The sequence below is a fragment of the Citrus clementina genome, unplaced genomic scaffold (genome assembly GCF_000493195.1).
Source record: "Citrus clementina cultivar Clemenules unplaced genomic scaffold, Citrus_clementina_v1.0 scaffold_3, whole genome shotgun sequence".
NCBI classification, from domain to species: Eukaryota; Viridiplantae; Streptophyta; class Magnoliopsida; order Sapindales; family Rutaceae; genus Citrus; species Citrus x clementina.
In genome coordinates this window covers 3,009,880-3,036,981 of record NW_006262339.1, presented here as the reverse complement: position 1 = coordinate 3,036,981, position 27,102 = coordinate 3,009,880, and the positions used below count along the sequence as shown (strand labels likewise).

Genomic DNA, 27,102 nt, shown 5'->3' with positions numbered 1-27,102 from the left:
TAAGCCTCTCCTGTTTTTGGCTCACCAGCCACCGCGAGAGAATCCTAGTCTGACCATAATTATTTCATTTTCAACTTTTATCTACAAGATTTGTAAACTTTTTTCTTTTGTGTGTGTAATTTTGTTTTCACCTAGGAATGGAATTTCCGATAGCCTTCGTGCACATCTCTCCGGATTCAAGCGCATCTTAGACTCTCTGAACCGACCAAAGGTCGACCCCAAATAATCCAAATGCTGCTAACTTGATTTGTACTATCAGAATTAAGAATATAAAAAAGAGAAAGAACAGGAACTTCTTGGGATACTGGCATTGTGATCGATCGAATAAGTTCAATCAATTACCAAGTTGAAAAGCAAATAGGCTTTTTTTTTTCTCCGATAATAACCAGCAAATATGTTAGATTTACAAAGCAGTTGATACAACTCAAAGCTCAAAGATTTGATGCACAACATCAAAGAACTGATACAAAAAAACCCATTTCAAACCATTAAGCATTTTCAGCAAAGTCTCTAATAACTCCTCTCGCATGCGGTTATACGGCAACAGGGCAAAATTGATTCAGTGAGATTTTTACTTTGTTCTCACAAAAGCATAAGTTGGTAGTCATGCATTTGGGTACGCCTCTTCCTCCAATGCAATGAACCCCACAAAACGTCTTCATTCTAAGTCACAAGCTGCATAAAACTATTGAAACTTTAGTTGACATTCATAAAATGAAGGCCAACAGAAAATGTTCAAGACTGATCAGAAAATTAGTGTGGAGAATTAAATGCAGACCAAGAATTTGATCACTTAATTCTCTGAAGCAGTTTATCCACCATGATTTTCTGCTGCACCGCACTTAAAGATTCTGAATTCATAATTGCATTACTAACAAGAACCACCGTGGATGGAGACTCAGCATTCACCTAGATGAAAAAAGAAAAACAGAAGAACAAAAGAGCATTATTAGGATTTGTTTCTTCAAATAGAATGGCTACCAAGTTCCAAGTGTTGCAAGTAGATAACATCTCAACAAAGTATGTAGTCAGGCTAATAAAGGGTCTTAAGAAGATACCCAAACCCGGCCATTCAAACCAACAGCTATCTCAAAGGAGAGTTGCTTCCCAAGTTCCTCAAGAACTGGACATGTTGGAGAGCTTAGCAGCCTAAGAAAAGTCAGACTCATCATAATCAGATTAGCATAATGAAAAACCTAAAAGCTAATATTTATTGTTACAGTGGCGCAAAGTATAGTTTGTGTTGAAATATTATCAAGTATCTCTAATTAGTTAGAATAATAAGGAAGAGAAATATCTTTACATTCTCGATAGACCCGATGAAGTTTCAAACATGTAGCCATCTTTAAGAAGGCCAAATTCTGCTGCTTTTCCGCTGGCTATAAATCACAAGACAAATCTACAGAACGGTCAAGACATAGTCCGTTGGCAGACAAAACAAAAATTTCCACAAAATTGATAACCTAATCCTCCAAATGAAAAATACAAGGCACTTCCAGCACTAACCATCAGTGCATGACAGCTCAGGATTCATGCCAGGGTTTGCCTTCACCACCCGAACATAAAGCAGAGAACCTATCTGTAACAAGGAGGTTAAAATGTGAAATTCCCTTGATAAACATTAGCCCGAGGGGGGTTGGGTTTGGGTGTAGTGGGGAGAATAAATAGAAAACATTAAATCGGAAGGGGGCTTCAACATGTTTCAATCACGCCATCTTAACCAATAATAGAGTCAACCATGCATTCAAAATCAGTACTGCCACGCATATCTAGGTAAGATCTTATGTTAGCATGACTAACTCCCCCCTATCAAAGATAGTTTCTTAAATTCTTAATTTTCCATTGTAATTATATGAATATTGTTTAATTTCATGCACAGATGATCCAAAGTCCAAAACAATGAATTGAGATGATGCACAGTACTAGAAACAGTACCCAATTTAGTGCAAAAGTTAACAAAGCAATAACAGACAATTCTCAGCTGAAAATATTGACACAAGTATGTACCACATCCTCTTCACAATTAATGAGTATACATAACATTAGAATTTTACGGACCTCAAATTTTGGTATGTTTCTCCTCGTTCCTCCTTCAAACGCAAGCACAGGTAAAAATGCTATTGTAGGTCCTCTAATGTCCACAAAGAAGTTCTGTACGTAAAAATATTTAGTAAACCAGGCAAAAGGTATTCCTTTAAGTTGACAACAATTCACATGGATATTATAAGTTTTTGCAGAAAGGTAAAAGGGATGGAAACATTGATACTAAATGTGAAACTAGCAATATGTTGCCACAGGCAGTGAGTCTAGTGTTGTGATTGCTATTTGAAAAGCAAGAAGCCAACTAATACAACTTACACAGCATAATTTCATCAGCCCTTGTTTCACTAACAAATATCTTCATTACTACCTGAAATTCAAACTAGACCATAGTCTAAACAACTGACAAAGCAGTAAACTTCCCTACATTTTTGTGATTTCAAGTTGAACATCAGGAAAAAGAAAAAGAATATAAACCCAGGATATCATGATTTCTCATCTTCATCAGAAAATATCACAGTTGAGCATCTGTATCAGTAGCTATCTAGACAGAGACTGACTGAGCAGCTTTTTAAATTTCCAGATCTTTCTTCCTATCTTTGAAAAAAAATAACATATATGATAGACAATTTCCCAAAAGATTAATTGAGTTCACTGTGGCAGCTAACAGATAGGTCAAAGAAATCAAATTTAATACCATAAAAGAAACAGCAACTACAAGTACCAAAATGCAAAGCACAATCCAGCTAAAAACCAGAGCTACCATTTTGTATAACGTTCTTATGCTTTCTGGAAGTAAACAGTGAGAAACAAAAAGAAGAAAATAAGGCATCTTTAATGTAATGCTAATAGGTGTGACAAACAAGTTGGGATTGGACTCATGTATCCTTTCCTAAAAAATGTCAGGTCCAAGGCTATGTCACCTATAAGAACTCAAATCTCGTCTTTCTTTCTCATTTATGCAATTTTGCCCCTTTAGATTGCAACAACTTATTAAAGATGCAAATAACTACACTAATAACACTACGTTCGAACAAAAGGGTATGCAGTTGTGGTTTTACCATGTCCTTGCATAAACTAGTCACTCCTTCAAGATATAAGAGAAAATTATGTTGTGCTAACAAATTGCTATTACAATTTTCCCTGTACCTTCTCCAAAATTAATACACAACAAAGCAGGGGGGGAAAAATTCCAAACTGGCTACGAAGGAATGACCCCAAACATAGTAATTCATAAAGTACGTCAGAAATGCTTACATCAGCTTTACAGTCAACAACGATCCCAAGAACGGTATCCTCCACACAAGGTACATACTGCAAAAAGAAGATAATTAGTATATCATAAATCAAAGGGTGGCATATGTATATTATACAAGCAGCAAACTGCTAATAAGAGAGATCAACTCAACTATACAATAACATACACACCCTTTTATGAGAGCTTTCAACCCAGTATTTGTTCGGCTTTGAGAACCTCAGTTTTCCAGCTTTAATGACAGAAACAGAATCACATTCCTGAATATCATTCAAAATGAAATTGAATCTCAATCAAGCATTTTCCTTTCATTCGTTTCCTCGATATAAAAATGATTTCTTTGTAAACATTAACATAAAACAAGTAAACAAGTTGAGAGGATACCGAGTTCAGCTACATTAACAATTCAAAACTAATTCCCTTAAAAACCAGTGTTATCACTTTCAATATATGACATCTAATATACTGAATATTCATAAAAAAAAAATTAAATCATTCATCATACTTTTGCAGGGGGTTATGATTTCAACCGAGTTTTACGAAAAAACTATGACCAGAATATCAAATTATAACTAGAAAGAGACCTGACGGAGGCCACCACCGAGCTTGATGGTCTGGTTTGTCATGCTAGACAGGTCAAGCACCACATCTCCTGGAACCTAAAATAGTTCAAATATCTAAAAACAATTAATTTTAAAAAAAAAAATTGGCGCATAAAAAAGAACAAACGAAATACAAGAGGAAAATACAAACCACTATCTTATCGACGAGGTTCGTTGTTGACGGTTTAGCTTCCATGGTGACAAACTGAACTTGGAGGGAAAAATAAAAATTGCGGCACGAGCTTACCAAGTGTACTCAATTAAGTTTTGTATTTGTTAGGGTATATCACTCATCGGTGGAATTGGAAGAATATTATTTTGCAAGTTTTAATAAATATATATATATATATATAGAACTACAATAACAATGGGTTCCCAAATATTTTACAATATTCAACTAGTAACGTATCTTTTTCATTTGATTTGAATACGTCCAAATCTTAACGTTACTGTTTCAAAATTCTAATTTTCTTTATATATATATAGATTTTGACAGTAAATTAGGATATGTTATAATATTAATAACATTCGGAGGTAAAAATTAAATTGGAAGATAAATAAAGGAAAAGAAAGGAGATTGATATTATTGAAAGTGAGATATGCTTTTAATTTTGAGATTAATTTTGCAGAAGTGATGGATTATCAGACTTTATTTATAATGTAAAAGAACTAATTAAACGTTGTTAAGTTTAGCATATTGCATATTCATAATAATCACATGCTTTAAATAAAATAACTTTGGGTGCATTTGAGATTGAGGTGTTGTGAAAAAAAAAAACTGTAACTATGAAATAAAAGTTAGTAATATGTAGTAAATATAAAATTTAAATAATAATTTTTATAAAATTATTAAATATATAATAAATTTTTCATAATACAAGTGAAAAATTATATCAACATAACTTTTAAACTACAACAACTAGTGTTTACTAAATATTTTAGTACTGTATCTTTTAAATTACAACTATCTAACATCAATCTCAAATAGACTATTTATCTTTCAAACTCAATCTTCCACACATGTACGTAATTTGTATGATAGATCTCATCATATGAATTTCTTACTTGATTATAATTAATATGATGGTGACACAATGCCATTTTACTAAAAAAAACATGACATGACATAAAAAAGAGGCCGACATGACATAAAAAAGAAATTTATTCCATAACATGAAAACAATCAAACGTTAGGGGTTTTGACGTTATTAGCCATTTACCACGACAGGAAAATCCCGGGAGAGGGGAGGCATCCTGCCCATTTCCTAACCTACATCTTCCATAAAACGTACCATTTTCGCCTGTAAACTAGTTCCTCAACGGCATTTTAAGAAATGTAAGTTCCAACTGCATCAGAAAGGAAGTTGAAAGCGAAGAGTTGTAAGGAAGAAAAAAAAAATATGAAAACGGTTGGATTACTCCACTCTCATTCACTTCAGACGTACGGTCACTGCTGCATGGATCAACTCAATTTGTTTATGCCATCGGTTAAGGTAACTCAATCGTCTTCAAGTTACTTCGATGTTCATGGCACAAGAAAGCCTTCAGTTGTTTCTTCCACTTTTCAGAACAATTCTTTTACCTCTTTACATTTTGTGCAAAACCCCTCTCGGAAATTGGTAGATGAAAATGGGTTTTTGAGCGATAAGCGTGTTTTGGACGTTTCATCTGTTGGGTACATGATCAAGGAATTTGCGGATTCTGGTTTGTTTGAAGATGCTATTGGGGTTTATGTTAACATGCTTGAATATGGTTTTCCTTTTGATGAGTTTAGATTCTTTCCTTGTTTGATTAAGGCATTTGGTGGGCTTTGTGATGCAGAGAAGGCTAGGCAGATTCATGGGCACGTATTAAAGTTGGGATTTTTTTATGATGTTTATGTTCAAAATTCAATCTTGGGTATGTATTGGAAGTGTGGAGGTGTTGGAGATGCAATTAAGTTGTTTGAGAAAATGTTTGGGAGAGATTTGGTTTCTTGGAATACAATGATGTCAGGGTTTTGCCAATTAGGGGACTACTTCGGTTCGTTAATGATCTTTAGAAGAATGATTGATGATCATGGTGTGTACCCAAATAGGGTTAGCTGTCTGTCCGCCCTTTCATCATGCGGATCAATTAATGGTTTAATTTATGGGAGAGAGATTCATGGGTTCCTCTTAAAAAGTGGTTTGGATGTTGATGAGTTTTTGGTTAGCGGATTAATTGACATGTACATGAAATGTGCAGATATTAGGAGCAGTCAACGTGTATTTAAGAATATTCTTGACAAGGAGTCAGTCAGAGAAAATGCTGTGATATGGAATGTTATGGTTACGGGCTATGTTTCCAATCAGTACTTTTCTTTGGCATTGGAATTGTTTGTTGAGATGTTGAATTTGGGGATAAGACCAGATTCTTTGACAGTGTTGGCTGTTTTAGTTTTATGCTCTCGGTCGTTGGATTTAGAGGTTGGAGAGCAAATCCATGGATTGGTTTTCGGCCATGGATTGCAAAATGATGTAAGGATAGAAACTGCACTGATAGAAGTGTACTTTAAATGTGGTGATCCCGGAGCTGGTTTGAAAATATTCAGTCAGAGTCAAAATCACAGCTCAGTCATGTGGAGTTCAGTAATCTCCAATTGTAATCAGTACGGTTGTCCTACTATGGCACTAGAATTATTGCACAATTTTATGTTGGAGCATGGCTATCCAGATTCTCTCATACTTTTGTCTGTGCTGCGTGCATGTTCGTACTTGGCTTTCAAGTCTAAAGGGATGGAAATCCATGCTTTGGTAGTAAAATTGGCATTCGATTCAGATATATATGTTGGTGGTGCCTTAGTTGATATGTATGGAAAATGCAGAGACATAGAGTCTGCCCAAAAAGTTTTTTCAGGCTTACCTTTCCGAGATTTAATTTTATGGAATGCCCTGCTATCTGGATATTCTCAAAATGGGTGTGCGGACAAAGCTTTAAAGGCGTTTCGTGATATGCAATCTGAACAAGTTAGACCCAATAGTGTAACAGCTGCAACTATTCTCTCTGTTTGCGCTCTCTTGTCAGTCATGAACCTGTGTAAGGAGGTTCATTGTCATTTGTTACGGCAAGGGCTTGAGGCCAATGTTCTTGTGCATAATTCTCTGATAGCTACCTATGCAAAATGTGGAGACATAAATAGCTCTTTGACTATTTTCAAGAAAACGACAGAAAGAGATGAAGTATCATGGAATTCAATCATACTGGGATTAGGAATGCATGGTCATACAGATGAAATGTTTGTTTTATTTGAAAAGATGAAAGAAGCAGGCAAGAAGCCTGATCATGCAACTTTCACAGCCCTTCTTTCTGCATGCAGCCATGCTGGGAGGGTAGATATGGGATGGAAATATTTCAAGAATATGGTTGAAAACTATAATCTTGAACCTCAAGTTGAACATTACACTTGCATGGTTGATCTTTTGGGCCGAGCTGGCCATCTAAATGAAGCATATGATTTGATCAAGGCCATGCCATGTATACCAGATGATCGTATATGGGGTTCATTGCTTGGATCATGCAGAACTCATGGTAACAAAGAGCTGGCAGAGCTTGTGGCTGATCACATATTTAAACTTGCTCCCACAAGCACTGGTTATCGTGTCCTCCTTGCAAATTTATTTGAAGATTTTGGGAACATGAACGACTATGTTAGAGTTAGATCAGAAATTAAGCACGTGGGAGTTAAGAAGCAGCCTGGATGCAGTTGGATTGAAGTTAATAACAATATTCACATATTTATTGCTGGTGATCACTCACACCATCAGTCAGATGAGATATATTCTGCAATAGAAAATTTAACTCTGGAGATGAAAAGAGAAGGGTATATTCCTCAATTACAATCGGTGGTCATCCCTGAGGAGAATATAGACAATCACTTACTATTGCCGGAAGTAACATTGCAATGAGAAAATATAACCTTACTTCCATGCCATTTTGATTCAAAAGGTAGGTGCCATACGACAGTCATTCAAAAGGTAGAGGCCCAGAAACTTATTGCTTTTCATCACCGACAGAATTCAGTTTTGATTTTTGTAGCTCTCCTACAGTAACCACTTAAGAGGCTGGATATGAGACCTGCACCTAAATTGTTCATTTTTCATCCAGAGGACCTAAAAGGATGTCCAGCCAGAAATTCAAAATCTTAGCTCTACAATCTTTTGTGTTGGTTTACATGTAAATATGTAATTTACAATACATCCTATTCATTTTATAACTCTGCAGCACCAATAAGCACTCCGAATCATCAGTTATAATATCTACACTGCGACATCGTAACAAAAGGAAAGAAAAAGGTAAAAAGGCCGCCAGCCGTGAAGAAATAAATTCCTAGATAAATCAATATGCACATGTTCGGATGATTTCTTGTTGGAGGGAATTTTGATATTCTAGGTGGTAAGTTCATTAAGACAACCCTGGCTGAGAGGACGGTAACCATGGCAAAATCCAAAAGCTTTGGGCTCCTGCATGCGTTCAATTTGTCTGGGAAAACTGAGCAGAACGTGAAGGCCGCTACCTTGTGCAGCTATTTACCATAGCAGAGCTGCAGCAGAAGTGAAACCAGAGGAGAGAAGTTAAACACCGGTTTATATTATGCAAGCTGACTTGCTTTCATGGCTTCTGATTGTCAAGCATCTGAGGATACCTCTGAACCAATTAAACTTCAATGTTTGTCCTGAACAGAATACTATTTTAAAAAAAAATGAATTAGACGACATCCCCTTCAGCATCATTATCTTTTGGAAAAGCTTGGCTTTTGGCGTAGTTTGATGGCGATTTTGCAGTACGATTGATTTCTTCTTTCAACATTTCGATAGACATACTAGTACAGTTGGCTACGATCATCTAATAGCATCAACCAATTTAATGCTATCCAACAGGGACCACGGAAATTTAATGTAATTACGGCTCTTGATCACAAATCAACCCCCATTACACCCCATCCAGCACATCCAATAATAAAGGGTCCAGAAGAACTAACGCCAGATTGCCTTTGTCTTTTTTCTTTTTTAACTTTTGTTTTTCCCCCTTTCAGTCACCATCTAACAGAAGAGGACTAGTCAATTCATACTAATAATCTTTTCAACTTATATCCCAGCAGCAATTAGTGATTCATTAAAAGTTCTAAAGCATATTAAGATTATTTGAGAGTCTACGGACTTGGGCAGATAAAACATTAATTACATTTCATAAAATATTTTCAAAAGAATGTTACAACGGTCTTAAGTTAAATATATAGTTCCTTGAATTGTTATATACCAATGATTCTGTAGACAACAAATAATATAAAGGCGTAATACAAGGTTGAACAACCTTCAACCGATGCAAGTATAAATCAATAATACAATCAAAACCCCAGCTAGTAGTTATTTAGTTCACCCCCCACTCCTGAAGTCTAACCAAAACACCAACCACCTATTTTTTACTCATTTTCATTTCACTTTCTTATATAATACAGGATATTCATTCTAAAACATCATTGTCTTACCTCAATGCCATCGTTGTTTACACGAGAGTTAGCATCAAGAAGTGTCTCCAATGATTGAGCTTTTCTGCTCCGAACTCTCCCTGCTTCTTTCAACAACTCAGCCAACCTCCTCTTCTCATCATCCACATCAGGGTTAGCTGTCCCAAGTTTTTCCTCCCTGATCCCAACAACAAATTCCAAGATTTCAATTGCATCATCCAGCCTGTGTTATTCATAGCATGAAAAGAGTCAGAAGAGTGTATTGCTTGAAATTGTAATCAACCTAACATGGCCAAGTGAACATGGTAACCTAAAAAAAATTATTTATAAATAAAGAGATCACTACACATAAAGGATAAATATTGAAACAAATTGACAGTAACATACTGAAAATTTTATGCCAATGGAAGGAATACAAGAATGATGGAGAAAAGTACCTGCCAATTGCATCATATGTGCCAGCAAGATTGCTGTATACCCCGAGAGTGTCAGGATGATATGGTCCACACTCTTGTTCCAAAATGGACCTGGCTTCTTCAAATAATTCTACAGCCTCATTTATAGAATAACGCTGCACACAAGCAAGCCCCATTTGGTTAAGAGCAACACCAAAGAAGGCAGATTTTCTCTCGCCAATTGCTCGGAGTTTTGAAATTGCATTTTTTAAGGAGTCGTAAGAGTCAGAATAGTTCCCCAGCATGTAGTACATGACTCCCATCTGGGCTTCAATTCCAGCAACTGTGCTTTGCTGACCAGGGGCATCATTGTATATCTTTAATGCTTTCTGTAGCAACTTGATTGCCTGCTCAAGCTCATTCATTGATTCATAGATAGAAGAAACATCAGTGAGACCACTTGCAATCTCTTCTGGAGGAACACCAGGTACAGGCTTTTCATAAATTCGAAGGGCATTCTCACAGTATGATTTTGACTCCCTCAGTTTCCCTGTCCTGTTGTACATATCAGCCAAACGGACAAAGACTGAAGCAACAGCTGGATGGTTCTCTCCTTTGTTGGTCTTAAAGGCAGTGAGTGCTTTCTGATAGGCAAAACCAGCTTCGTCATACCGAGACAATGACAAATATGTATCTCCAATGCTGCAATCAACTGAAGCCACCTCTGCATCCTGGTCATTTGCTATCATGGTCATGCTAGCTAAAACAAGATGCTCAAGAGCAGCTTCATGATCTCCCTTTGTTTCACATATAAGACCCATGAGCCTCCTATCTGCTGCCTCTTCGAGAGAAGCAGGAGAACCGTTATCCTTATGAATGTCAAGAGCCATCTGACAAAACTTCTGGGCCTCGCTAAATTGTAGGGCTTGAACATGAGCTTCGGCCAAATACCTACATGTCTCACCAACTCTTGGGTCTGTTTCCCCCAGGACTTGTTTCTGGACCTCCAAACCTGTCGTGTAGCACATTAATGAATTCTCCAGCTGGCCCAGCATTGCATAAGTATCACCCAACTGCATGTGGCCAGCAAATTTGGCAAGGGCATGCTCTTGGCCTTCCTCAATCACAGGAATCTCAATTGATTGTTCAAGAACTGGAATTGCCTCATTATACTGGCCTAAGCTGCAGTAAATTGCTGCTATAACATGCAAGCACATAACCAGTTCTAAACTGGGCTTCCCATTTGCACAAATTTCAAATGATTTTGCAGCTCGAAGAGCTAATTCAAGAGCTTTCTGTGGATTATCACCTGAAGAAATCAACTCCCTAGCTTGTTTAAGCAAAAGTGGTCCAAGACCTGGCTTGTCTAAACCTGCTTCAGACACATCCTGACCTTTATGTAATTTCCCTTTCCGTTTTTTCATGGGTGTAGCTCCTGCATTTGATTTTTTAACACCCTTGTCGATTGGGGGTTTCTCTGGAAGACTCTTCCCCTTAGAATTTGTTTTTGATGATACTTCAGAGTCCATCCCTGAGTGAGAAACTTTCTTTGAGTGACCTGAAGAAATGGATTTAGTACCAGCAGATTGGCTCTTTTCCAATTTCCCTGACTTCTTACTACCAGATGAACTACCTTTCTTTGAAGAAGAAATACTATGAGAATCATCCTCCGGTTTTTCCACCTCTTCTTCTTCCATTATCTCAACCTCCCTCATTTCTCCTCCCACAAGATGGCGCAACTCCGAATCAATTCTAGACTCTTCACCATCAGATCCAAAGCTATGCCTAGAAGGTGACTGATCAGAACTCTGCATATCACACACATTCTCATAAAGCTGCTCGATTGATGTGTCGACCCCTTCACCATCAGGCTGATCACGAGGGCTTTGCGGACAAGGAGTACTTTTGGGGGATTTGTTTGAAACTGAATTTTCTTTAACAGGTGTAGAGTTTCCATTCAATTCACTAACTACCCCTTCTTCATAGATGTCATCCATAATAATTCCGGGCATCCTTGCACAGCCAAATCAACGAAAACTCTAAAACCAATAACTTACCTGCAATGAACATTCAAATTACAATATAAAATCCATCAAACTACTGCAACATCCAATCCAAACAAAAGAAGCAAGTGTATTTAATTTGCAATTAACATCCAATTACTACCGACTACAAAGATTTAACATAATTTCAACATGTTAGAAAAGTCAACCCAAAAAAAAGAAGAAAAAAACATAATAATGCAGTTACACCATCAAAAGTTCAATTTTAACTTGATAACTGAAATGCTAATGAAACTTTTTAATGATTGACAACTTATGAAAGAAGCAAACATGAATCATCATTTCACAATTAGATCTTCAAAAATGAAACAAACCCAGATGTTGTTAACTCATCAACAAACAAATGGCATAATAATCAAACAAATCAAACCAGAAACTCACAAACAATAACTCAATATCATAACAAATGAATTAAAAAATACATGCAGCTGACCTCCCAAGCTAATCCAATAGCACAAACAAATCTTCCAACAGAATAAAAAGATTACTGGGTTCAACTAAAAGAAGAAGAAATTGATAAAAAGAATAACAAGAAAGCTATAGAAAGAGAGAGAGAAAAAAAAAAGTAATTACCTCACAAACCAGCCATGAAAGAGAAACACCAAGGTGATAAATTATCTGCTTATTCCTATATATTTATAGATATGGAGAGATATGTATTGTGTCAATAAATAGACTCACACTCAAAATAAATAATGAATAAAAATCTTTCGTTCTTGTTGCTGCTATACATATCCTTATATATAGTATACAAGCTGGAAGGGAAGAAGAAGAAGACAGGAAATTTTTGTGAAAAGAGCGAAAGGGTAGGATTGTAAATGCCACGATGGAATGTCAGAAAAGGGCAAACAAAAAAAAAAAAGAGAAAAGAAATATGAAAAAAAGAAGGCGACTTCTCCTCTAACCAAAGCGCGCGGCCTGCAACTGCCGATCTGTTTTCTGTCTGTTTTTCTTCAGTTTCATAATAACTCGCCACGAGGCATTTTGACAAGTCTTGTGCTTGAAAGACAATTATGTCCATGCTGTTTATTGTTTATTGGTCCTCGGTCAATTTGTTCGTGGGGTTAAATAACATTGACATCCCTTATTGCTTATGAATTTCCAAAGAAAACTTGTAGTTTGTCCATTTATGTCAAATAGGTCCGTAGACTCAAAACTCTAGGCTCTAAACTGACTGAATTACCCTTCAGTGTTATTTTACACTTTAGAAGGAGCCAAAGACCACTTCAATGTTAGACTTAGACCAACGAATTATGTCCTCATTTGGGAAAAATGTAAAAGAAATAGGGATCCGGGCGTTATTACACCATGTGTTAATTGCGGTCATTTGTGAACCTGAGGGTTCTTTTGACCTTTGCATAATGTGGGTGGAATGTTAGAATTAATGGATAGAGGGTCAGAGTCATGAAGTTTACTTGCCTTCTTAGTTCTTTCTTTCATGCTTGGTTTCTAAGGTGCGAAAGATGGCAATTATCAAAGATGTGTAAGTGTAAAAAGTAACAACTGCACCATCAAGCCATGTGATAAATTTTTTGATACTTCACTCTCTCTCCATAGTCCATAGGTCGTCAAATGAAGAGAAAATGACCAATAGAGCATTTCGGTTTTACATATATTTTCCTTTTTTGAAAAAAATAAAGTTGTTAAAAAAAATAAGTTTGGGGGAATAAAATAAATAATATATGTTTGTGGGATGGATAAATTGACCTCCTTAAGAGAGGTCGTGGATTTAAGCCCCACTCTCGTATGGAATCACTACTTTAGTCAGCACTTTATTTTTTACGAACCAATCAAGTGCGAGCGAAAATTAATCTAAATTATAATACAAATTTAAAAATATCTCTCATAATTAAGGTCCACTTAAAACCACCCCGTGATATCTGACAAAAAAAAAAAAATTAACACTCTTTATTATTTTGAAGTTCTTTGTGCTGCATGGTACAACGAAACTTTACAAACGGTTTATGTGACTTTTTCTAGATTGCAGTGATGCTGTGATTCTGGATGTTGCATTAATTAACTAAAAGGCAGGAGGGCGGGGGCAAAGCACATGGAGTAATAAGTAGCCTGCAACTGCATTGCCTCATTAGTTGATGCAAAATGTTATGGGCCCTCTATGCCATGTCAATTGTCAAAGAGATGAGATTCAATTAATTCAAATCTATAACTGGTTCTGGGTGATTTAAAAGGTCATGGAATTGATGAACATGATGGGCTTTTAATTATTTTTCTTGTCCTTTTTTATTTTACGGTTGCGCTATAGGTTATGATACCATATGAACATAGCGGACGTTAGGATTTTAGATGCCAAAAGTGGATAATTAATAGCAAAGTGCACACCTTTTTGAATAATTATTGGAGTGAATGAATGAGCGAGTTTTACAATGCTCAAGGTTGGAATTGGATGGATTTGGTATCCAATGATAATGGGAGTTATAATAAAAGATATTCTAGAATTAATTACTTCGATCGTCCTCCAAGTGAGCACATGACACAGTTGCCCGCCCCCACGTATGGTCCCTTTTCTCGGAGGCAGTAGCCACCCCTAATTGAAAATTCAATTATTTGAATAAAAACTGTTAGTGACTTAATCTATTGAAATATCTTTTTGGTAATCTAATCCTGCGATAATGGCTCATCATTCACGGGAGCAAAAATAAGTTTTGACAGCTGTGGGATTTGAACCCACGCCCTTTCGGACCAGAGCCTAAATCTGGCGCCTTAGACCACTCGGCCAAACTGTCTGCGTTTTGCTTTAATGCACAATTTACACATAAGTTGACTGCTCTTTTAATCAGGGGTAAAACCTAAGGAGGTCACAGTAATTGTGAATTTGTGATGCTAATCAATTTAATCAGTATGCACTGCCGATTGCTTACATTGAGAGCTCAACGTCTCAGGCTAGTAACTGGTTAAGGAATAAAGACTAAAGGCATTTTAAAGCCTTTTTAAATGAATGAAGGCTCACTTAAGAGTCAAGACTTTCAATATGCCAGCCAGACCCCGTCCTTTTATAATATTCAATGGTGAGAAAATAAATTCCAAGTTTAATTTAAACTCATCAATGTCTCCACAAGTTTCAACCTCTAATTTTCCATTTCAATTACAGAAGGAGAATTGGGCACATCTGAATAAGAAGAAACAGTAACAGGAACTGCTTTCATTCTCACATATTTAACACAGAGAATGAAAGCTAAAAAAAAAAAGAACAGAAAAGAAAAGCCATAAAGAGAGGATTATATTTGGACATTCTACAAGTGTCTTCCTAAACCTGTTAAATGTAAGAATATTGATACATTTAGCATCACACTTCCTTTAAGAAGAGCTCCTTGGCTTTTGAATGAGCACAACAATGCCTCGCAATACATGTTGGTAGGCATCGCAAAATAGTATGATCTGGGGAAGGTATGAAGGATGAGAAAAATTCTGGATCCTGCTCAAGGGACTCAGAATAGCCTTCCAAAATCGAAACTATTTGATCAAAATGTGGCCGTCTATCTGGACTGCTTGACCAGCAACGGCTGATGAGATAGTTGAATGCCTTAGGGCATGTTGGAGGTAATGGTGGTCTCGCATTCTGCACAAAATTCAAATGATATAAGATGGTAAGTCTAATGACATATGCATCAATATTGGGATAGCATCAGAGTTGAAATATGGATTCTATTTTGCAGGTATTCAATGCATAGATCCTTGGGCAAGTTCAGGAATTAGAAGGTGGTATATGTTTCCATATTGAGAATGAGAACAAATAAATCTCTCCAAGATAAAGAAAAGAAGAATTAAAAGCAGTTAATGGTACAAAAAACTTCAACTTTCTCTCAATTGTCATCTATAGATGCTATGTCCAACTTCCCGTGAAAAGATTCAGCATTTCTTCATTTTGCTTTGTTTTCCATTTATCATCCAATATCCTTGTCTCATTTTATAGTAGTATTTTTGCTGCTGACTGCCCACATGTTTGCAACACAAATTTATAGATTTTGACAGTTTTATCATAAGCAATGTCCATTTACAGCTTCTTAATTTCATCTATTCAGTTTGTGGACTTTACTTCCCACATTACACTCTTCACCTACGTTACTCTTATATCAAGTAATATTTTCTCCTGGATATTCTTCGCCCAAATACCATTTCCAGTTTAAGAGTCAGATTATTCCCTCAGTCACTCTCCTTTGATAAAATGATTCTCACAAATAACAAAACCAAAGTCTATGTCATCTATTTCTATAAGATACCTAAATAAGTTCATTTATTAAAGATACAAGAAAGCATAAAATTCTAGATATATATTTTAACATGATCTCTTCTAAATTTTTTTTTCTTGAAACCGTTCTCTTCTAAAATTAAAAAATGAATTTTGAAGTAAAAAAAAAAAATTGAATAAGTTGTTCAAATCTCTTTTAAAAAAAAAAAATTGTTCAAAATCACATCTTTAATATTCTGTTTTCAAGGTGTATTAGATGCAGCTTTACTTTACAGTTCATTGGAATGGAATATGCCTTGAAACAGAATGAGAATATGTACAAATCGAATCTAGCTTATTTCCACTCAAAAATTGTTAAGTAGGACCCATTCTAGATTTCATAAACAGGTAAGCATTATTCGCTGTGACTTATTATATGATAACAAATGCAGTGTTGTGGTTTCACAAAAAATTATGAATGTCAAGAATAAACATCATTATCCAACTGAATCAGATGACTTTTACCTTCTGGCAGACTGCAAATGCAGCTTGTTCTGGAGTCATATTGTCAAATGGTGTCAATGCAGTTAAAAGCTCCCAAAGAACTACGCCAAAACTATAAACATCAACCTTTTTTGTATGGCGCTTTTCTTTTATCATTTCAGGTGCCATCCAACGGTAAGTACCCGTAAATCCCTTAGCACTACCACACTGAGATTCTAAGCATGAGATGCCAAAATCTGCTACCTTAACACACATATCCTCACCAAGCAGCAAATTTTCTGATTTTAGATCCCTATGAAGTATCCCCTGGGAATGAAGATACTGCATCCCTCGTGCAATGTCAAGGGCTAACTTCAGAACAAGATTGAGCGGAACTGAATATGGCTCCTGCTGATGGAGATATTTTCTCAGTGAGCCGCCGGCAAGATATTCAGTGATTATACAAAACACAGGAGGTTTTTTACAGGCTGCAACAAACTGCATGAAGAAAGTGAAAAAGACAAACAACAAATAGTGAACTAATTGGTTCCATTAACATTAAGACTAGCTAATTGCTTCAATCAACAAATTTCTATATTTTATGACATTCCAAATGCTTCCATCAAATAGTGTCATATACAAATAAATCCCTGTTCCAAACCAACCCAAACCAAAAAGATTAAGAAGACACTATCTCTATGCCTGATACCATTTCAAAGAAAACGAAGAAAACAGATGAAAAGGACCAATTATTATGTCACTGTGGCTGTTCTTAAAAGAAATGAGAAAATATATTGAGGGCCAGCCTAGGCATTGTGGTCCATTTCACTGAATGCATAAACACACTCCATCAAAACCTTTCAACAATCCACAGTGCTAATATTTAATATTGTCTGCTCTCTTTTAACCCTTCTACATAAAGTAGCAGTGACACCACTTATATTATGAAATCTTCTCTTTCTTTACCATCTCGAGTTTCTCTATGAGTTATGAGCTGATGAAACATTGACGTCAGTTCTAAATTGCAACCACTAATGAATTATTAAGGAGGATGTTAAAGCTAAAGAGAAGAGAAAGAAAGTAACGCAGCTTTAATCCCTTTAGGAGTTCAGCTATATAACGACATGGCCTTGACTCAGCAATATCTTGTTATAAACATGATCCTAATTTTTTTAAAATAAAAAAGAAAATAAAAAATAAAAAAATCTTAAGATATTCAGTAAAAGACAGCATTTGTAAATTGTATGTACTTTTTATAAGAATGCTAGGAAGGCCCATAATTCTGAAGTTTAGAAGCATATTCAATGCCGTTGGCAGGGCTTATATCCCCATCCTTATCAAGTGCAAGGCAAAGAGGAGCAGTAATAAATAATATGCACATGGGGAATATGTATCAGTCAGTCAAGATAAACAATGATCAATAAATGCTGACCGAAGTTGTCCAATGCATAAAGCCTCAAATCCTTAGTCCACAATAAATATGAAGGAAGGGATTTCACAGAAGGGATGTTGCCAGCGTTTTGAAGATCAGTGTCACCATTCATGGAAAAATAGAATAAAAGTCCTTATTAGAAATCTTTAGAAGTTGTCAACTTGAAATGGCATATTACTCCATTAAGCAAAAGTATTACAATTCCCCTTTTACAACAATTTTATGCTTTTTGGTATTAGGCATGCCTTGTGAATTACTTCACAAACGATTTTCTCCATTTCTTTGCTTTAACAAAACTCAACCCCAGATGAAATTTATGAAAAGTAAAGGAAATCAAGGAAGCAAAAGAAGCTTACAGTGATGATATGAGGATGGTTTAACCGAAACAAGAGAGCCACCTCTGAAGTGAACTGCTTCTCTAGCATAGAAGCTAAGCTTGCGTCCTCCTCCGGCTGGCTTACAAGTTTGATTGCTACATCTCGCTGTTTATAAATTCCTCTGTAGATCCTACTGTGTCTTCCAGAAGCAAATTTGCAACCAATAAACAACTGGGACATGTCGGCACTCCACTCTTCTTCTCCTTCTCCTTTAATCTCGGCACCTGAAGAGACCAAATACTTGGACCAAGAAACAGCTCTCCTGTATTCACGAAGAGATAGCATCCTCTCAGGTTTTGCATTGATAGAGATTTGCTTGAACCAGTGAAAATTCTTCATGGGTTTGTGATAGCTAAAATCATCAACTGTTGACCGTTGGCCGTAGGAGACTCAAAAATTGTGTTAAACGCGACCCAGAACAGGGGGGAAAAAAACTCAACTTGATTTTTGCTTTTAAGCGTTCACTCATTCAACTACATTTCGAAAAATTGAAAATTTACAAGTAATATAGAATCACCAAGAGATACACCTCACCCACGCACCAACTCAATCATTTGTTAAACCAACTACACGTTGAATCCTTGAAATTTAGAAACAACTTAAGAACAAGAACAGCTTTTTCTTCAAATCACGAAAAGAAAATCTCAAATCTCAAAATTTTAGCTTTAAATCAGACAAAATGAAGGGAACAAAAAAAAAATTGAAAAACCAACAACGTACTTTGATAAGAAAAAGAATCTTTCACATAATATATAACTGAAAATTAGAATAACCAAAGTTGAAACTTCATATTAAAAAAAAAAAAAAGGACAGCAGAAAGAGAATAAGAAGCAAGAGCTTGTTAAAGAAAGAAGCTGAAAGAGAGAGAGAGAGAGAGAGAGAGAGAGAGTCGGTTGGGTGGTGGATGATGGTATTGTTGTTGTTGTTGTTACTACTGTTTGTGCAGTGAAAGCATATGCACAGAGAGCGAGAGAGCTAGCGGTTTTGTTTGTTCAGTCTGCAGTGTGGAGTTTGTGTTTGCGTAGCTTGCTGTAATAAACTAACTCATCCACCTCAGTTTTATCCCTCTCTCTCTCTCTGGTCTGTAAAAACCTCTCTTTGTAATTTTTAACAATCATAACGTGCGAAGATCCACTTCAGAGGAGACAAACCGGGTCCTTTACTGATAATGACCTCTCCCTCTGCACTTTACCCATTCTGCCCACACTGCTCCTCCGAAAGTGGAGGTCAAACGGGTCATTTTACAAAGGAGGGTGGGGGTGGGCGTTACAACAGAAACAGAAGGAGGTGCGGTGGGGGGGTTGTGTTGGGAATCGAGCAAAAGTGGCGCCCACAAGAACAGGGTTGTATCCGTGGATCTGTCGGACAAAGCCGTATGGTACCGTATACGGTCGCTTCCTTTTTCATTTTCCCTCTCTTTTGGGTTTTACGAATATCAATAAATCTTTTTTTTTTTCGAAAATATCAATAAATCTCACTCCAAGCCCAAGACGATTCAACCATTATTAATTGTACTCCGTTTTAATCGCAAACAAGGCAAAAAGCCAAACCCCATCTCTTCTTGGTACTGATCTTTTGCATGCAGAATGATTAATGAAGCTTTAATTACAACTCGCAACCGGGTCCACCCGCTGTTGGATAGCGCGTGGCACACGCTCCTTCATCAGTTCGGGCCCTTCACTTGTTGCTTACTTGCGTTGGGAGTGGGTGCCAATGTGCCATACTTGAAATTACAGAGCCGGTAACCTACGGCATGTTCAGTATTGTTTTTGAATTTATATTTTTTTAAAATAAAAATAAAAATAGTGTTTTATAATTATTGTATTTTTAATTTAAGTATGCATGTGATATTATTCTTTTGTATTTTATATTTTAAAACTGAAAATAATAATATGCGTTCGATAGACACAGTTGAAAATGATAAAAACATATAATATGCGTTCGGTAATATTTTTTTCAAAAACAGTTTTTACTAAGTATTTACGTCATACTTATAATTAGAAAATAATTATTTAACTAATACATACACAAATAAAACATAATAATTTAAACAAAATTATTATAAAAAATTACATGATGATAAAGTTTTAGAATTAACATTAATTAAAAAAAGTTTTACATTGTCATTGTTTTTACAACATAATTAAGAAATATATTACACATGATTTAAACAAAATAATTATAAAAAATTACATGATAGACATTATACATTACGTATGTAACCATGCCACATAAAAGCTGCAATTCTATCTCTTGTAGCATTCATCTCTGTGACACTTGCTGGAGATAAATCAATATTAGTAAGTGACCTACTAGTGTCTCCTTTTTGGTTGGTAACCAAATCTTGCACATCAAAGTCCCCAAATAACCTATCACTTGTATTTTCTCGTCGAATAAAATTATGTAAAACGTAACATGCAATTGAAATTAGACGTTACTTACATAAACTATAATATGCATATCCCTTAAAATTGAAAATCTCACTTTTAAAACACCAAAGCATCGCTCAATTACATTACGCAATGATGAATGTCTATAATTAAATAATTTTTGGGACTTATAATAAATTACACATATCAAATTCAACATAGTATATTTCCACTTCAGCAATATGTCATAGATTAACACAAATCAAATTCAAATACTACAAATTGACCAATTCAAATTAAGGTCGATTGGAGTGACAGGCAATAAATTCAAATTGTGAATTCCATCAAAAGCAATAAATTTAAATTACAAATTGTTTAAGTGAATTCTATCTAGAACAAAGCTTGAAAAATCTCTATTTCTCTCTAATAACAAAAGCCCAAATTGCCTAAATAATTTTCTCTCTAAAAAAAAAAAAATTAGAGTGACGGGCAATAAATTCAAATTGTGCATCATCAACAAAATGGAATTTGTAGTGAAATCACTATCACGGCAATGACAATCGGGAACAATACCATCTTTACATGCTATTAAAAATAATTAATCAAATCACTCAAATAATTACTAAAAATTTTACTTAAATAAAACAGATATCGACAAGTGACAGAGCCGAGAGAGCAACAACGGCTGGGCGACGGAGTAGCAGCAGTTGGGCGACGAAGCAGCAGCAGCTGGGCAGAGACGTAGTAGCAGTGGCTATGCCGAAGATGGAGCAGCGACAACAACTAGCACATAAAAAAAGAGTAGATCGAAAGGTAGGGGAAAGAGAGAGCATTGATGAAGAGATAGGATGAGGAGGTAGGTCACGAAAGCTGGTTTTGTTTTTTAATTCATTTTTAGATTTATTTTGTAATATTTGGAGAACATATTTAACATGTTTTCAGTTTCTTAATTATAATAATGGGTAATTTTTAGGGACCTCCCCTGAGGTTTGGCGTATTGACACTTAGATAGAAAATATAACCGTAATTTCATAGACCTCCCCTGCCGTTTGTATTCCATTTAGTATCTTGTCAATGTATGAGGGTAATTTCGTAAAAAGATATTTTAAATTGAAAAAATCAAAAGCAACAACATGTCAGAGTTGATCGCTGCAGCACTTCATCATCCATTGGTTCTAAGAATGGCTTGGACATATCGTCTCTTTCATCCACCAAACCCAAGCCAATTTAGTGATTTCGTAACTAAAAAAATGAAAGAAATTCAAAACAAAACCCAAAGTTGCATCGATGACTCAGATTCAGGTACTGGTAATCAATTAATTACCCACATTGCATATTATATGAGATAAACTAAAACTCCATTTTCTCTCTCATTAAACGAAACTCACAGCCATTTTCAAGCTTGAAAAGCTCTCAAGAAGCTTTTGCAACTCTAAAATCTCAGCCACCTTCAAGTAATTTTAACCTGAGTATCAACATGATAAGCTATGATGGTGGCACGAGTGTTCCATCAAACGAATTTTTCTGATGGCTAGAGTCTTAAACGGCTAGAATTGGAACACATAAAAGGTTAGTTTGGCAGAAAGCCCTTGGATGTTAAACTCTTTTTCTTTTTTCTTTTTTTCAATTTATTGTTGTAATGATTAAAAATGAAAAAATGTGTTGAAGTTGTTGGATAAGTTATCTTGAACGGAATTTTTTTTTTAATTGTTTTAGTTGATTTCAAATGTAAATGAATTAAAATCTTTGATTTATTTACTTATTATTTTATATTCAAAAGGGAAGTTCGCTGATGTTTTAGTCTGGGGAGGATAATTAATTTTTGCTTGTCATGAAATTGGCACGACAGCCATTACCCAATTGGTCCAGACTTTTGCTGTGGTAGTAGCATTCGTTCTTCCGCTCTGATCTGGCTTCTTCATATGGCTAGTGGCTTGAAACTTGAAATATCAAAGGAAGACTTTTTCTTTTATTCTTTGGCTTCAATGTAAATGGCTAGAGAATATTATTCTAATTCCAATATCTGGAAATTATAAATTCCTATATTTACAATTACATTCATAATGAATGAACCGTTGTTCATTTACTGTTATTGAATTTGGAGCTGCCACTGCCAAAAAGTAAAGCAAAGCATTATGATTCATAAATTACTCGTTATCTTTCTATTTTGAATGCATTGAAGAGTGAATTATGGTTTGTTTATCATCTTATTAAAGTAGTTTACTAACTATTAAGCATTTGAGATGTGTTAAGTGATGAAGGAAAAAATTGTGAGAAGAAAGTCAAAGAAGAAGGGGCTATCATGGTGATTTTTAGCTTGATAATGACTGTATTTATGGCCATTGCTAGTATAAATTTTCTTAATTTTTTTTACTTTTTTAATTATTATTATGTATTGTTAATGATTTGCTTTTCACGGTTATTTTAGATTTTTTAGTGCTCTAATGCGATGTTTAACGCTAAATTGTAGTTATTACATTCCACTAGCTGTACCTGTTAGAGCATTTTTGCAGCCAAGGGCATTTTTGATTTTTTGTCAGTTCAGTAACAGCTGAGTTAACGGGATACTAACGTCAGGGGATGTCTCTGTAATTACGTGAATACTTTCTATCTAAGTGTCAATACGCCAAACCTCAGGGGAGGTCTCTAAGAATTACCCTTATAATGAATCTGGATTTTATGTTTTGTAATCTGTTTTATGAAAACGAAAATGAAAATACTGCTTGGAAAAGGTATCGAACGGGCAACCGGGTCCACTCGCTGTTGGATAGCGCGTGCCACACGCTCCTTCATCATTTCAGCCCCTTCACTTGTTGCTTTACTTGCGTTGGGAGTGGGTGCCAATGTGCCATATTTGAAACTACAGAGCCGGTAACCTAGCTTTGGCCTTTTTCTTAGCAGTCATATTTATTGATACACGTTGCAAAAGTATAAACAAGTATTAAATTCAAGGAAAACGATCCCGTGCATAGCAACGTAGTCCATCATTTGAATGATTAAACATGTGACAGGATTTTATGACTCTTCATTAATAATATTAAAATATTATTCATTAACAAAATAATGCGCATATGATAAAATGTGAGTAACATTGCCGTCTATATATAAAATATCATTACTGTATAAACTCCTACAAAATATGTACATCAGTGTAAGAGCTTCTATATATGTTGTGATTGACCACCACTTTGTATATGAGTCATATCAGTCAGCGGGCATCATTTTCAATGCTGAAACAAATAAGCCATAGACTTTAGTGGCTTTCTTCTTTAAATCACACACACACACACACACACACACACACACACAGAAATTTTTGAAAACCCAGTTAAGATGCTGCCAATCAATATTAGGATATATATGTATTCCTAATACAATTAGTGGAAGGCTATGGTTATGTTGGAGTAGATTTATGAGAGAGTATGAATTTTAACTACACATGTAAAATGATAAATAATAAAAAAATTAATTATAATTTTAATCGTGTAGTTATGAAGGAGTGTTTTACCTTAGAGCAACTCCAACATAACTAAACCCTCAATGTAATTATACAGAAAATATCATAATTTGAGGTTAGTATCAATAGCGTTGTTCCAATCGATCGATGAAAGCATAGCAGCCAGCACGGCAGTTTCTTGTGATTGCTACCATCGCCATAACAACTGCCGTATATTTTAAATTCTTTTAGATTCTTACAAGTGTAGGACATATCTTTAGTTAATCATTTAAAATTTATTAATTAACGAGTACATGTATATAATATCAATGAATTTTGATGTTTTAATAATACTACTACGCCGAGACGTTAAATCAAATCAAAAACTTCCAAAGATACTCGAGCACTACCGGTGTTAGGTCCTTGTCAAAACCCTAGCTAGCTAGCTACCTTCCAATGGATTATACAATCAATTACTTTTTGTCTTAGTTTAATCGGGAGATAACATTTTTTTTTTTAATTTGAAAAATACAAAATCAGAATGGCATGCAACTGTTTGTTAATTTTTCATAAAACTTTTTTATTATCACATATGGGGATTCTAATTCTCCATAATTCAAGGGACATGCACATGCATGGATACGTTATGAACTGGACAATATCGTACGTGTCCGTTTTAGATGAGCTAGAAAATAATAGATTAATTAAAACTCAATAGTACAGAATATATCCCTAATCCGTACTTAATCATGGTTGGTGGATACCAATTGGATTAATTAGCTTTAGTTTAAAATATACGTTAATTATAATCTATATAATACATACTTTAGGTGTAAGTTGGCATCATGTTGCTTTAAGTCTAATATTATAAAGCCTAATTGTTTGGTGTTATTAATATTGTCAATCCTTCTACACAACGATAGAAGGAACGACATAACTTGGCTATATATGACAGGTTTCCTTTTTCAATCGGTCGGCTAAAATTTTGACGTGTGAATAAGATAGAAATATATATATAGGCCAGCGGTTGGCGTCATTTTTTTAATTTTTTTTTTGTTTTGAAAAAGAAAATAACAAATAAACAAAACTAGAGGGCTTATGATAGATAATATTTGTCAGGGTTATTTTTACATACCTCCCCTGAGGTTTTACCTAATATCAATTTAATAGAAAGTATCTCCGTGTTTTTACATTCCTCCCCTGCAGTTAGTATAAAGTTATGTATATCATCAGTACACAAGGTAAAATCGTAAAAGTTCATTTAAAATTCGTTTTAATCGTATCAAGTGGCATCATAATCAAAGTCGATAAACCACCAACCATGGCTGCACTCACTCCCTGAAACGCCATCACAGTTTTTGAATCCGGCCTAATCATCATCATATCACCCTCACGGTCACCATATTTCCTGCGCAATAAACACCCAACTCCACCCCAAACAAGCCTTTGAGCAACGGAATAAGACGCCCACCAAACTGCATTTGATGGTGCATTTGTCAAGATTGAAATCCTGAAACCCATATACAATCCTCTAACCCCATCATTTCTAACAATCTTCCTAAACATATCAACCCCATTTACGTATCTAGCATCGGCCCCATTAGCCACCATAAGCCTCTGAGTCACAACATCAACTGGGGTCCAGACAAGCTGAGCAGCCATGGCAGAACTCAATCCACCAACAGCACTAGCGACCGCCGCCGCAGTAAACCCTAAGTCACTAATAGCAAAGCTGCCAACATTAGTTAAATAAAATTAATTTATTTGCTTTGATTACGATTAACAGATGCAGATCTTTGTGAAAACTTTGACCGGCAAGACCATCACTCTCGGGGTGGAGAGCTCCGACACGATCGACAATGTCAAGGCTATGATCCAGGACAAGGAAGGGATTCCACTGGACCACCAGCGGCTGATCTTCGCCGGAAAGCTCATCTTTTCATAAACTTTAGGAAAAGACCCCATCACCATCATCGTGACCATTTGCTTCCCTCCTTGTTTGTTCTTCCTTCATTTTCTTTTTATTTCTTCTTCGCGGAATCGGTCTTATTTTCTTCTTTTCTCACTGGTGCAGGTTGTTGTTGGCAGAGGGACGAATTGTGTTTATTTGCTTTTAGAATTGGCTAATTTAATTGATATAAATTATTTTGGTTGTGCCGCGGACATAAATTGAAGTTTAGTCGACGGTGCTTTCATAGCAACATTTGGTGCTGTTGTTATGGATACCAAGCTAAAGTTAGATGACGTTGGACATGTTATGAGGTTTAGTTTTTTCGAATTGATTTTTTATTTGAATTTTTGGGGAAAAATATCAAAAATCGAAAGCTTGATTTTAAGAAAACAAGGATGTGTTTTTGTTGGTGAGGTGGTACAGGGGATTTGAGTTTTTGTTGGTTGAAAGAAGACTGTCAACCTTGAAAGGGTATTTTCGTCCTCTTGTTAGTCCACTAACGGTCAACTGACGGAAATACTAACTTTAGGGGAGGGATGTAAAAATATGGAGATACTTTCTATTAAACTGATATTAGGTGAAACCTCAGGGGAGGTATGTAAAAATAACCCTATTTGTCACGTAGTTGAGATTTGAACATGGCATATTGAGGATGCCACGTGAACCTTTTTTGGGTTTGTGTTTATTTTACAAGGGCTTTGCTAGAGATCATTTACAAACTTCGTTTTCAGGTGGACTTGAATCGATCAGTTGTCTTTTTTTTTTTCAATTTTCAGTGCCTACTTTCTTCAATTTTGACGCTGGTAGTCTAATTTTGATGCATCACAAAAGTTAAAAAAGTAAGGGGTGACGATTGAGGGGGGAATCTACGCAAGATTAGGGATTTATATCAAAATCTTAATATGTTGTGAGATTTTTTAAACCAAAATCTTGATACCGGCATTATATAGAGTTTGTGATAATGATATTATGAGAATGGGAACGATCGTTTAAGCATGATAAGTGGTAATATAAATGAAGAATTAATT

General features: G+C 35.6%; 5 protein-coding genes and 1 non-coding gene across 10 annotated transcripts; 1 reads left to right on the top strand and 5 right to left on the bottom strand.

The window, feature by feature from the left end:
* Positions 1-346: 346 nt before the first annotated feature.
* On the bottom strand, positions 347-4,198 carry LOC18047262 (putative exosome complex component rrp40). 2 transcript variants are annotated; one of them, XM_006439749.2, is made up of 10 exons: positions 4,049-4,198; positions 3,880-3,954; positions 3,469-3,555; positions 3,298-3,354; positions 2,059-2,151; positions 1,507-1,579; positions 1,304-1,379; positions 1,059-1,149; positions 779-909; positions 347-685 (listed from the first exon to the last, which is right to left on the bottom strand). In XM_006439749.2, exons 1-9 carry the CDS (start codon positions 4,091-4,093, stop codon positions 790-792), a joined length of 717 nt encoding a protein of 238 aa, XP_006439812.1. In that variant the 5' UTR covers positions 4,094-4,198; the 3' UTR covers positions 347-685; positions 779-789. The 2 variants fall into 2 exon arrangements, with proteins under 2 accessions (XP_006439812.1, XP_006439811.1); XM_006439748.2 differs by having other exon boundaries at positions 347-675.
* Positions 4,199-5,179: 981 nt separating this feature from the next.
* LOC18047261 (pentatricopeptide repeat-containing protein At2g13600) lies at positions 5,180-7,838 on the top strand. Its single transcript, XM_006439747.2, has one exon. It carries the CDS (start codon positions 5,298-5,300, stop codon positions 7,821-7,823), a length of 2,526 nt encoding a protein of 841 aa, XP_006439810.1. The 5' UTR covers positions 5,180-5,297; the 3' UTR covers positions 7,824-7,838.
* A 441-nt stretch (positions 7,839-8,279) lies between these two features.
* LOC18047260 (protein KINESIN LIGHT CHAIN-RELATED 3) lies at positions 8,280-12,784 on the bottom strand. 4 transcript variants are annotated; one of them, XM_024187808.1, is made up of 4 exons: positions 12,414-12,784; positions 9,820-11,834; positions 9,404-9,605; positions 8,280-8,458 (listed from the first exon to the last, which is right to left on the bottom strand). In XM_024187808.1, exons 2-4 carry the CDS (start codon positions 11,787-11,789, stop codon positions 8,441-8,443), a joined length of 2,190 nt encoding a protein of 729 aa, XP_024043576.1. In that variant the 5' UTR covers positions 11,790-11,834; positions 12,414-12,784; the 3' UTR covers positions 8,280-8,440. The 4 variants fall into 4 exon arrangements, with proteins under 4 accessions (XP_024043576.1, XP_024043575.1, XP_024043574.1 ...); XM_024187807.1 differs by lacking the exon at positions 8,280-8,458 and adding an exon at positions 8,471-8,602; XM_024187806.1 differs by lacking the exon at positions 8,280-8,458 and adding an exon at positions 8,615-8,750.
* Positions 12,785-14,504: 1,720 nt separating this feature from the next.
* Positions 14,505-14,584, bottom strand: TRNAL-UAG. The gene has a single exon. It is a non-coding gene; the product is annotated as a tRNA-Leu (tRNA).
* Positions 14,585-15,060: 476 nt separating this feature from the next.
* Positions 15,061-19,380, bottom strand: LOC18047259 (serine/threonine-protein kinase HT1). The gene is made up of 3 exons (XM_006439745.2): positions 18,298-19,380; positions 16,552-17,007; positions 15,061-15,417 (listed from the first exon to the last, which is right to left on the bottom strand). Exons 1-3 carry the CDS (start codon positions 18,655-18,657, stop codon positions 15,145-15,147), a joined length of 1,089 nt encoding a protein of 362 aa, XP_006439808.1. The 5' UTR covers positions 18,658-19,380; the 3' UTR covers positions 15,061-15,144.
* Positions 19,381-25,380: 6,000 nt separating this feature from the next.
* LOC18047258 (mitochondrial substrate carrier family protein J) lies at positions 25,381-25,785 on the bottom strand. Its single transcript, XM_006439744.1, has one exon. The coding sequence runs from the start codon at positions 25,783-25,785 to the stop codon at positions 25,381-25,383; it is 405 nt and encodes a 134-aa protein (XP_006439807.1).
* Positions 25,786-27,102: the final 1,317 nt, after the last annotated feature.